This window comes from Triticum aestivum, chromosome 2A (assembly GCF_018294505.1).
Source record: "Triticum aestivum cultivar Chinese Spring chromosome 2A, IWGSC CS RefSeq v2.1, whole genome shotgun sequence".
NCBI lineage: Eukaryota > Viridiplantae > Streptophyta > Magnoliopsida > Poales > Poaceae > Triticum > Triticum aestivum.
The window spans coordinates 676036276-676048020 of NC_057797.1; the positions used below are offsets into that span (position 1 = coordinate 676036276).

Genomic DNA, 11745 nt, shown 5'->3' on the forward strand with positions numbered 1-11745 from the left:
TCTATCGGCGAGAGGTAAATTAGGGTACAATACTAAGACAAACATACATATATATTTGGACGTAATGCTATGTAGTAGTAACCAAGAATGGGAGGACCTATGTACATGTAGGGATATGATCAGGAAACCAATTTCAGGAAAAATTCCTCCAAATTCAAGAAACAAGCCAATATTACTAACCGGTGGAGAGGTGCTAAGTGTCTAAAATTCAAACGCATGCTAGAATTTGAGTTGGCAGTTTTTTTTTTAAATATCAATATTCACGTGATTCCGATGAATTGTGAATAAACTTTTGGAACCGTTGTTAAGAGTGCACATAAACCGGTAAATGCTAGTAGTGATGTGCACTCCAAAAGGGTGCTATATATGGGAACAAATTTCTTCCTTTTCCCCTTTCTTGCTATAATATACATGATACTGGTCCAACTAAAAAAAATACGACACTGGTGGTGACTGGTCCAACAGATGGGTTGAGATAATTATACGCGCGATTATTCTATTTTGCACGTACGATACGATCATATAGTTGCCCACAGAGACCATAAGTCAAAAGGTGGTGGTTTGCTAGATATATACTCCACTCCATTCGGTGGACAAAAACATTTGTCAAAGCGGAAATGCCCACCGTTTTTTTTTCTCTCTCTATCTTCTAAAAGAAAAATCCTGGTTTGAGTGGAGAATAGCTGAAGTTAGCTAACCTAGCAATGTCGATCGAGCCTTTAGCGGTGGGGGGTTATGATTGCACCAATTAAGGAGCCAGCCCCCACAAGTTAATCATTGCTGTCCCAGAAACTGTGTGTGAGATCCAACATTCCTTCCCCGTCTCTTTAAAACCCTCACTCTCCCCCACTTCTTTATCACTTCCGAGTTCCAACCCCAGCTGCAAACTCCTCACACACGCGCGCTCGGGTAGAGGTTGGGAGAGAGAGAGAGAGAGAGACGAAGGGGAGAGAGATCGAGGTCAGGGAGATCGATGATGGAGAGGGCCGAGGACTTAGGGCTCAGCCTCAGTCTCAGCTCGTCGCTTGCTCCTCGCACCCACCATGTCGCCATGCTGCTCCACGCTCCAGGTAAATGTTACTACTAGTGTTTACTGCTTCAAAACCGGCGAGACTATAGATCATATCTGATACTATATGATGTGGGCAATTCTTGATCAGAGAGGAGATTACTGGAGATGCCACTGCTTCCTGCGAAGCGGGTCTGCGAGGTCTCTGCGGACGAGGAGCGCTCCGGCCAGCGTGGCGGCAGCGACGACGAGGACGGCGGCTGCGGCATGGATGGCTCCCGCAAGAAGCTCCGGTTGTCCAAGGACCAGTCCGCCGTGCTCGAGGACAGCTTCCGGGAGCACCCCACTCTGAACCCGGTAATTAGCCTTTTCATGGGAGTCTCTTTAACTTATTTCCATGAAACATGCATCCCCAGTATCATGTTCATGCAGTTCTTAGTACTGTCTAGTATCTACTCTACAATCGCTTTCTAAACCCTGCGTGCTGCTATGTACTACGTGCAGAGGCAGAAGGCAGCCTTGGCGCAGCAGCTGGGCCTGCGGTCGCGGCAGGTGGAGGTGTGGTTCCAGAACAGACGCGCAAGGTACGTATTAGCACATGCAATAGTATAGTGTAGATTTTACTTAAGCTCTATGGTGATCAGAACGAGTTCTCAGTCTGTGTGATTTTGTCTCTGCTTCTTCTAATCTAGGACGAAGCTGAAGCAGACGGAGGTGGACTGCGAGTTCCTGAAGCGATGCTGCGAGACGCTGACGGAGGAGAACCGGCGGCTGCAGAAGGAGGTGCAGGAGCTCCGCGCGCTCAAGCTCGTCTCCCCGCACCACTACATGCACATGTCCCCGCCCACCACCCTCACCATGTGCCCCTCCTGCGAGCGCGTCTCCAACAACAACAACAACAACAACAACAACTCCACCGCCGCCGACCGCCGCAACGGTGTCGAGGGCGCCATCTGCCACCGACCCATCGCCGTCCGGCCGCAGCAGTCATGAATCATGATCGACCGCTCGACAACCTAGTAGCCACTAGTCAGTCTACTTACTAGACAGTAGGCAGTACACCGTATCAAAACCAGCAGTTTCGCACATTTATTCGCGCAAAACTGTTGCCCTCGCTCGATCGTTCTGAATTTTTTCTTTGTCAGGAAGGAACACGAGTATTAATGCGTCACAAGTGCAGTAGAAGAGCATGCAGTAGCTTAGGGAATATTTAGCGCTGGTCCTAGAGAAAGCTGGATATGGTGGGATACGGGTGTAGGGAAGGTGGGGTGCAAGGGGATGGCACGGCGGTTTGTCCTGTCGCTTGGCTGATGATGACGGCGATGATGAGAGGTCAGTTCAGTTCGTTTCCTGGACAGCCGTGTCCCTCAAGCTTAATTCCAGCGATTGATTAACGCGTGTGTGTGCTTCCGGCCGGTCTACTTAGCTTAATTTAGGCGATTAGTGTCTCCAGAAAGCATGCGTATATCTTTTAATCTATGCAAAGTGTTGTCCCATAGTTCTTTTTGCTCACGTATGTACCTAATTTAAAGTGGTTCGGTTATCCGCTTATCATTTGGGTTTGGATATAGACAACTAAACACGGACGGCCACCGACTACTCGATCGTGTGGACTGGGCAATCAAACTGCCACACGGACGCAACTGATCCGGGATCATGAATACTATTCATGGATGACTAGATGTGCATGTCAGCTCAGATCCACGCTGATGGAAATGGCACCTTACTTGTTCCAGGTGGTGTTCGTTTCACGTTGCTCTCAGGGCCACGACGCCATAAAAACCTACAGAAACTAAATAATTTTCTAGTAGGATGAGTATATCTTCCGAAGTTTCTGCCGAAAAATCATGATCTTCGACGACACTTCGTATGCATGATAAACTAACTATACTTTTCATGCCATCTCCATCTTCTAGTAGCCAGTAGCATCAGTCGGTGTCATCTCCCTTGGGTAATTTTCGCCACTTTATTCTTCCCATGTGTCCAACTGGACCGGAAGTGCCGACAGAACCACTCGAACATAGGCGGGCTTGTCTCCAAAAACCTCCAAAAACGAATGAATATTCTGCACATGCCCAAACAATGTAGTTTCTCCTTCCTTTCCATGGGCATCGTCAGCGCCCACTTGAGTTGGTGCATGCTGCCGCATATGGCCTGAGGGCTGAGGCTCTCAGCAGGTTCCATCCAGGTTTGCAGTGCACCACCTGCAGGAATGTGCAGACGTGTGTGAGCAGGGTAGCCATAGATATATAGGTGATGATCAAGATCAACCAGGGACAGTCTTTGGGAGCTCACGCAGCCGCCCACCCGTAACTTCTGGAGCGAAAGCTGGGGGGTTCCTCCGTGGTGCGTGTTAAGCTAGCTAGCGTACTTGTAGTAAGTAATCTTAATCCCTGCCTGGTGTTGCCACTCATTGGCTCCGCTCCGCCTTCTAGGAGATTGGCTAGCACAATGATTCGCATGTGAGAATGTCTTCACGTGGTTGGTCGTGCTGTGTACCTGCTGGATGGAACCCCCCAAATATATCACCCAGTGATCAAACACCAACTGAATGGGCCCTTAGGTCTTAGATGTTAGGTTTGGCTGCGATGTCTGTTTGATATTAGGCTCAGGCTATCTGCGCCCCTTCATCAACTGGATAGGTGTAGCGACAGTTTATTGCTTAGACGGCGGCTTTAGTCTTACTATTGTATTACTTTGTAAGATCTTGTGAGAATAATTAATAAAGTGACCGTATGTATCGCCCAGATGCAGAGGCCGGAGGTCATCCTTATTTTCTAAAAAAAAACACCAACTGAATGCTATTTCGCGAAAAATGTAAAGCACCAACTGAAAGCTGTATGAAGGTCTGTTGTGCCATTGTGGCGCTGGGAGAAGAGGCTATATGAACTTATACCTATCGTTTGGCAAAACTTAGCAACTAACATCGCGTGTTAGCAGCTCAAATTGGCTAATTTAGTTATATACCTCTGTAACTTTTTATAAGTTCTTAGAGTCTATGACAGTGTCAAAAAAGGTCTTACATTTGAGTCACAGAGGGAGTGGTAGAAATGTTATAGTTTAGATATCAGAGCTGGTTACCTTAAATTATGGCAGTGTCAATACTTACCCAACTTAGAATTTGTTTCCTCTTTTTATTCCCACACAATTATGCCTTATTCCATCATTGATTTTTTTCTTTTTTTGAAATCGGCTATCCACACATGAGATCAGTGTGGCGGCTTACTCAGTTTCCCACTACTGGAAAAACAACATTCCCTGATTGGTTATCACACTGCAGATAGGCCTAGCGTGGCGGCTCGGCATCCATCAATGGAGACTAGCAGTTGGATCCGACCAGTGACATGCCTAGACTACTTTTTTTTTGTTTCTGAGAAAAACATGCCTATCCTCGCAAGAGAAAATGAGAGAGAAAAACATGCCTAGACTATTTTTTTAGACAAACATGCTAGACTACTGACATACCTTGTTTTCTCCCGTGTCTTGATGGGTAATCAGTCACTAGCGTTTTTGGGCCTAACCGTTCTAGCCCATGAAGCCCAGACAAAACCCATGTGCACCACTTTAGGCCCTGTTCGGTAGCTATCCTTTTTTCGAAAAAGATCACATCTATTATATAGATTCGCCGGAAATACAAAGCACCTCAAACATAATAAAAATCACATCGAGATCCATGGACCACCGAAGGACTGTTGCCGCCATCAGAACGAGCCGCCGACACGCCGTTGTCGACGCTCCCATACCGGAGCCGGCCTAACCTTGTCGATAACAGTCGGGAAGTCTCCGTGCACGTGCCCTTGAGGACCAGTGCCCTGGAGCCGCAATCGTCGCCGTTGAATCCTTGAATAGATGAGAAGAACCTGACATCAAATATCGCTGTTGCGTACGCAGGACGAGAAATCCTAACCTCGCCGCCCCGAAGAGTTGGCAGGAATCTACGCTAGAGCTCCGTCTAATTCGTCCCAATGGACAAACTTGAGGAGGATCAAAGCCCAGAAGACTGACTCGAAGAAGAAGAATCCATCCAAATGTCGCCTCTGCAAGAACTAAAACCCTACCTATCTACTAGCCGCAGCGAAAACACCAAGAATTCCCTCCCCGCCACCGGCGGCCGGAGCAGCAAGCGGAGGGGAGGAGAATCTACGGGTTCGCCGACGGAGATTGAGGGGAGGAAGGCTTTCTCTAGTTGCCTTGCGAGAGGGGAAAGAAAATGGGACTATTCGGTAGCTCTTCAGCTGTCATCTCCTCCAACTCCACGGTTTGAGTCAGGCCGAATGGGCTAAATCTGAGGAGTTAAGAAAGAGTAGCTTGATATGTCAAAAAATAGAGAATGAGAAACTTGACGCCCGCGCAGTGCAGTTTTGAAGGAGTTCGGGAAGCTGGCCATTTGGATCTTCCTGAAATCAAAGGAGTTAAAGTTGGACGAAATAATGGGAAGATTGCCACCGCCAAGTGAATTATGTCCACGTACCTATTTGAGCGGACGAGCCACTCCCCACGACTCATCCCCTTCTACTCCCATCCCACACAACCCTACATCGCCGCCCTCGCCCTTCCGACTCGTGTATGACATAGCCAGCAGCCACGACATGGTCAACCACCGGAGCTCGTCCCCAAAATCCATCCTTGACCATCATAGTTTAAGAAACCAGACCGGTGAGCCTAACGGTTTAGGATTTCACTAGTCGGACTGCCGATTCGCAGTTTGATCGTTGGTTCGGTATGTGTAAAATATAATATATTTTTGGAAAACATTTGAAAGCATCCAGATGATTTCTCCATAAATTAAGTCGTGTTTCCTACTCTTCACTTGACTAGGGAAAAGAACTCCTGGTGTATCTATCTCATACACAAGTCGTACCCCTATTTAAGATAAGGGGACCTGCTCCTCATAAACTTGACCAATGTTCAAATCAGCTGGTGTTGGAGCATCGCTTCTCATAACTATAATATTAACCACATTCTTGCCTATACTAGTTATGTCATCCAGCATTTCATCCACCTTGTCATCATCAGTTAATTCTTCCATTCCCGACACCTCAACACCTGGATCTCTGACATAATACATAAAATCTCTCGAACTATTGCCTCCTAACTCTATTAGTGCAATCAAATTCAAGTATGTTATGTCAAGCTATTCCCTGAACATGTGTCGCAGTTTGTTGGTGTCAATCTCAATTGGCTAGTACAGTCGCACGTGAAAACATACCCGGTGCACCACATGCCAAAAAACTCTCATGAAATCACCAAAAAAATCTATAACATTTCATGGATAATAGACATAACATGGATATATCATACCAAAAAATTGCAAATTCAATTTCAATCCACATATAGAGAAACAAAAGGAGACAAATAATTCTATGAATCGTTCCGTTTTGGATTGGGCTGTGAATTTGGTTATTAGCACTACCACCACCGAATTTGTTAAAAAAATCTTGAGGTATATTCTGAATCGAGGTTTGAAATTTCATGGGATAGTAGATATGTACTGCACCCATATAACAAAAAAATAGAACATTTCATAACTTCATATTAGATTATCAGCTTTGTGCATACCATTTCGTAACAAAAAGGATATGCTTGGGCATACCTTTTGCACCATAAGCTTGGGTGTGTTCATTCTCAACTGCAAATTAGATTATTAGCTTGGTTAATCGTAATTTTATTGATGAGTGTTCCCAGTGTTCTAACTTACTAGGGCTGGTTATGACTTGTGACCTCTCTCCAAAAGAATATCTTCCTTTAAGTGCTCCAAAAGAATATGTTGATTCTGAATATGTATCCAAAACCTTAAGATCCTCTGCGAGAGCTATATCTCGCCTTAAGAAAGACAGAAGGAGCTCTCGCTGAAGGGTGTGAGAATATGGGCCGGCCTATTAGCGTAGGTTCAATCGCTTCGCTCGCAACCACTCACCGTAGGTTCGCTCACTATACATTTTTTTAGTTTTTTCTTTTTGTTTTCTTTTGATTTTTGGTTCTTTTTGTTTTTTCATCTATTTTTATTCTCCTTTTCCTTTGTTATAACTTCAGTTTTCACCGGTTTTCTTTGTTTCTTTCTCAGGTTTCGTAAACTTTTGTTTTCTTTCCTTTTTTTTGTTTTTCTATGGGTTTCTTCGTTTATTTCCCCTTTTTGGTTTCTTTGTTTCTTTCTTGTTTATTTATTTATTTGGTTTTCTTTATTTCTTTCTTGGTTTTATTGGCCTTTACTTTTGCTTTTATTGTTCGGTTTAGTTTATATCTTTCTCATTTTCATCGGTTTTCTTTGTTTCCTCTGAGGTTTCACTGTTATTTCTGTACACATTTTTGGTATGTATCTAATAGTATATTTTTAATACATATTGAATATATTAAAATGCTTGATTAAAATTTTCAAATACTAGATTAATACTTTCTGAATACATGATCAACATTTTTTCTGCACATATTTAACATTTTTTAAATGCTTGATTCACATTTTTCAAATACAAGTTTAATAGTTTTTTTATTGCATGGTCAACATTTTTTCTATATACATTTAACATTTTTCAAAAACTAGTTTATCATTTTTCTTAAAATGGTCAACATTTTTCCTATACACATTTAACATTTTAAAATACAAGTTTAACGTTCTTTGAATACATGGTCAACATTTTTTCGCTACAGATTTAATAATTTTCAAATACAAGTTTAACATTTTTTCAATACATGGTCAACTATTTTTCTATACACATTTCCCATTTCTCAAATGCAAGTTTGAATTATTTTTTTATATGTGGTCAATAAAATTCTATGCAGATTTAAAAAATTTAGAATACATAATAAAAAAATTCAAATACTTGCTTAACATTTTCTCAAAAGCCTAATTAGCATATTTTTAATACATGGTCAACGTTTTCTCTATACACATTTAACATTTTTTGAACTGTTATTCAACATTTCTTAAAATGTTTGGATTAACATTGTTTCAGTACATGGCCAACATTTTTTCTATACACATTTCACGTTGTATGTTTTTGTATACATGATAAACATTTTTATACACATTTAACATATTTTAAAATGATTTATGTAAAGTACTTTTGTAATATAAAATATCTGTAAATATATATAAAGTAAAAGAAATAAAAGTAAAAAATGAGAATATAGCATGTAGCCTTTGGTCAGCGGTGCGATTGGCCGACCCAATATGGAGCTTACCTTCAGCGAGACTTCCTCTCGTCTCTATGTAGTAGGCGAGATATATCAGCGCCCAAGATCAAGAGCAACTAATTGACGAGCGCTCCTTCGGGAGCCTGACAATGATCACTTGTGGGTGGGCTGAGAGCGCGTCACCGCCACATGTTGCGCTCTGGGCACTCCCTTCAGATTTTATTTTTTTCGCACGCGTTTTTGGCTTTTTAAACTATTATTATTATTATTATTATTATTATTATTATTATTATTATTGTTGTTGTTGTTGTTGTTGTTGTTGTTGTTGTTGTTGTTGTTGTTGTTGTTGATTTCCGCCGGTCTTTCTTAGCTTTTGGACCCAAAAAAATTACACAAAAAACGTGTTTTCCTTTTTTCCTTTTGCTTCCGCGAGAGACACAGTTTGCTTCCGTGAAAGGCATAATTTTGCTTTTGTAAGAGGCAGAGCCATGCCTCTTGGAAACGGAAAAAAATACATTTTTTTGTTTCTTCTGCGAGAGGTATGGTTTTGCTTTCGCGAGAGGCACGGGCGTGCCTCTCGGAAACAAAAAAAACACGTTATTTTTTTTTCTTCTGCGAGAGGCATGGTTTTGTTTCTGTGAGAGGCACGATTTTGCTTTCGCGAGAGGCACGGCACTGCCTCTCGTAAATGAAAAAAACACATTTTCTTTTTTTCCTTCCGCGAGAGGCACGGCCGTGCCTCTTTAAAACGGAAAAAATGTGTTTTCTGGTTTTTTTCCTTCCGCGAGAGATACGGTTGTGCTTTTACGATAGGCACACGCGTGCCTCTCAAAAACGAAAAAAAACGTGTTCTCTGTTTTTTTTCCTTCCACGAGAGGCATGATTTTGCTTCTGCTATATGCACGGTTATGCTTTCGCGAGAGGCACGGCCGTGCTTCTTTCGAAAAGGAAAAAAACCTGCTCCCGTTTCGGTTTTTTCATCCCTTTATTTGTCTGGGTTTTTTTCGTGAAAAAAAGGTCATCAAAACCTACCAATATGAGTTCTAATTTTGAAAATCTCGACGCGAGAAATCCAACGTGAAAACGATTCGGATTTGGACGCACGGTTTAATAGATAAAATGCATTGAATAAACGAAACTACGAAAAAAAGAAACTCCCAGGTTGCGACAAAGCGTGTCACTTGTCACAACCTGATAGGTGGGAGTGATCTTTGCCTCAATTAGTGATTTCGCCCAAGATCCTCTAGGAATGCAGAAAATTCAAACATACCAGTTTATAGATGGGCCTTAGCTTATAGTAGTAGTCGATACATATTTTTCCAAAAAAAAAAACAATATTTGAGAGAAAGGGCTTAGGCCCTGTTTGTTTACAGGGACTAGACTAGAAAAAATCCCTTTTAGTCCCTATATAACCAAATAGGGGGATTTTTTCTTAAAGAACTAGAATTTTTTTTTACTGGAGAGTCTTGACTAAAAAAAGTCTAGTTCCTTGCAACCAAACACCCCAAAAGTATGGCCGATAGATTTCCAAACCCATGGCCCACATTACTCTGCGCAACTCTTGATCACTTCTATGTCCTTCTCTGTGTGTGCGCGCGCTTTGCACAAGTGGATTGTTTTAAATTGTGCTGACAAAAATGCCCAATATTTTATACTGCAAACTTGCAAATCCATGTCACTATCAAAATAAGGGCATCTTCAAAGGCGACCACCAAGTTTTGTCCCGCGTCCGTCACCGGACAAGGAGAACTAGTCCGTGGACACGGATGCGGAAGGCCGCCATTCGACCATAGCCGCATACATTTCAAACAATTTTACAACAAATTGGATGAAATTCATGCAAACACGGCTGGATTTCATATAAACAGATCAAAAATGTTTATGTTTTGAACATATTTTAACTAAAAAGGTAAAACTATGTGCATGTATGACCGCGCGGAACTCCACTCCGATGATACGGATACACTACACTAGTCTATGGCCGGCCGCCACAGATCCCTTTGACTTCTCCATGTCCGGCAGCCCGCTCACCGGACTACCCGGAGCCCCGGAGGTCTATTCTTCCCCTATCTTCCCTATGTCCGGCTGCGCTGCTCATCAGAGTGGCAAGATGGTGCTTCAGCCGGAGAGGAAAGGGGGCTCCTCCACTTCCGTGGAGCCAGGTGGGGGCCAAGGATGGTCTAAGATAAAAAACCGGACATGTCACCGGTTGTACAAGCCAGCTACATGCCGGTGGTGGCATTCCTGAGACCCAAGCGGCGGCGGCTTCTCATGTTCTACTTTCCCTCGATTTCGACGGCAAAAGCGGACGCGCTGGCCAGCGACTCTTTGATCTCCGCGTAGCCGGCTTCTTTCTCTGGAGGCAGGGCGCGGTTACACGCGCGTTGATGATGGATGGCGTGGTTGCAGGCACGGGAAGCGCGGCGTCATCCATGACAGCGATGATACCCGTGCCGCCGTGCCCACCACCCTCCCCCTCCCTCCCTCCCTTGCGGACCTGGAGCACCTCGCCACTCCTCCCTGAGCGGATTTGGAGCGGCGACATGCTAAACCACGCGCCGGCTTGAGGCGGTAACTTGCTCCATCGGTCTATGGCGAGGGAGATGGAGCAGCGAGTTGCCTCGCTCGTATCCAGCGTGCTCGGCGGGCCACCTAGCCGAGAACTCTCTTCCTGCTCGTCGGATGCCATCAAAAGGGTGGAGAAAATGGTTGAAAGAGGATATGCGGAGCGTCGGAGTTGGTGGCGCGATTCTTGCCCGGCGTCTGGCCTCCTTTAAATAGAGGGAGGACAGAAGGAGCTTTGCCCCGCGTTGTGTTTAATGTCGGCTCGCTTCGTGAACGGACGTGTGGCCGGAGTAGATTTCTCGTCTTTCATGTGGGTTAAATAGAGGCATTTGCATGCAGCGAGGAAGTGTGTTTAGCCGGCGTGCAGCGGGCGACGCCCTCGGCCGGCGCGCCACTTTAATGGACGAGGCAATGAGAGGGCGTGCCTGCCCTGAGCCGTCTTTAATGTGGAGCGTCGCGATCTATGATGACATGAATGTGGGTAGCTGGCGCTGGGCGAGAACGCGTGCGGGCGAGGAAGGAGGGGTTCGGGTTGGCCACGGTAGTCAGAAACATACGTGGGTGGTGTCCGGACGCCCTCAAAGCCCCACGTTTGTCTCCAGTTTATGAAAAAAAGTATGTCCAAACCGAGCCGCGGATCAATATAGGCCCGTGTTGGATGAGTTCCGTGGTCTGGATAACGCGGCGCGCGGTTTAAGTATTGGAGATGCCCTAACATAGCACGCTCTGTTTTCTGGAGCGTACCTGAACCTAGCGACTGAACAACCCAGAAGTGGACTTGTACGTCCTTTCAGCGCCGGCTCTGCTGCAAAGTCCAAGCTTCCAAAGCAGAGGAGCTCATCAGCAAACGCGGCGCGTAGCCTAGAACCGTCCACATGACGAGACCTGCAAACCTCATCCGGTAGGAGAGCCATGGACCATATACGGCTGGGGCTTGGGCGGCGACGGCGTCTGGCAAAGCGCCAAACGCTACGGTTCCGCCGGCCCGGACCACCGCCGGCTCCACCGCCCGCCGCCCCCCCAAAGGATTACCGCGCATA

At 44.9% G+C, this 11745-nt stretch overlaps 1 protein-coding gene across 1 annotated transcript; it reads left to right on the plus strand.

The window, feature by feature from the left end:
* Positions 1 to 767: 767 nt before the first annotated feature.
* On the plus strand, positions 768 to 2558 carry LOC123185883 (homeobox-leucine zipper protein HOX17). The gene is made up of 4 exons (XM_044597696.1): positions 768 to 1070; positions 1161 to 1366; positions 1514 to 1593; positions 1702 to 2558. The coding sequence occupies exons 1-4, from the start codon at positions 974 to 976 to the stop codon at positions 2000 to 2002; spliced, it is 684 nt and encodes a 227-aa protein (XP_044453631.1). The 5' UTR covers positions 768 to 973; the 3' UTR covers positions 2003 to 2558.
* Positions 2559 to 11745: the final 9187 nt, after the last annotated feature.

Bases quoted from the DNA above. Each gene is read 5' to 3' on its own strand.
- LOC123185883 (XM_044597696.1), top strand. From the start codon at position 974: ATGATGGAGAGGGCCGAGGACTTAGGGCTCAGCCTCAGTCTCAGCTCG. The intron at 1,071-1,160 runs GTAAATGTTACT...ATTCTTGATCAG, and splicing joins CATGCTGCTCCACGCTCCAG to AGAGGAGATTACTGGAGATG. The intron at 1,367-1,513 runs GTAATTAGCCTT...TACTACGTGCAG, and splicing joins AGCACCCCACTCTGAACCCG to AGGCAGAAGGCAGCCTTGGC.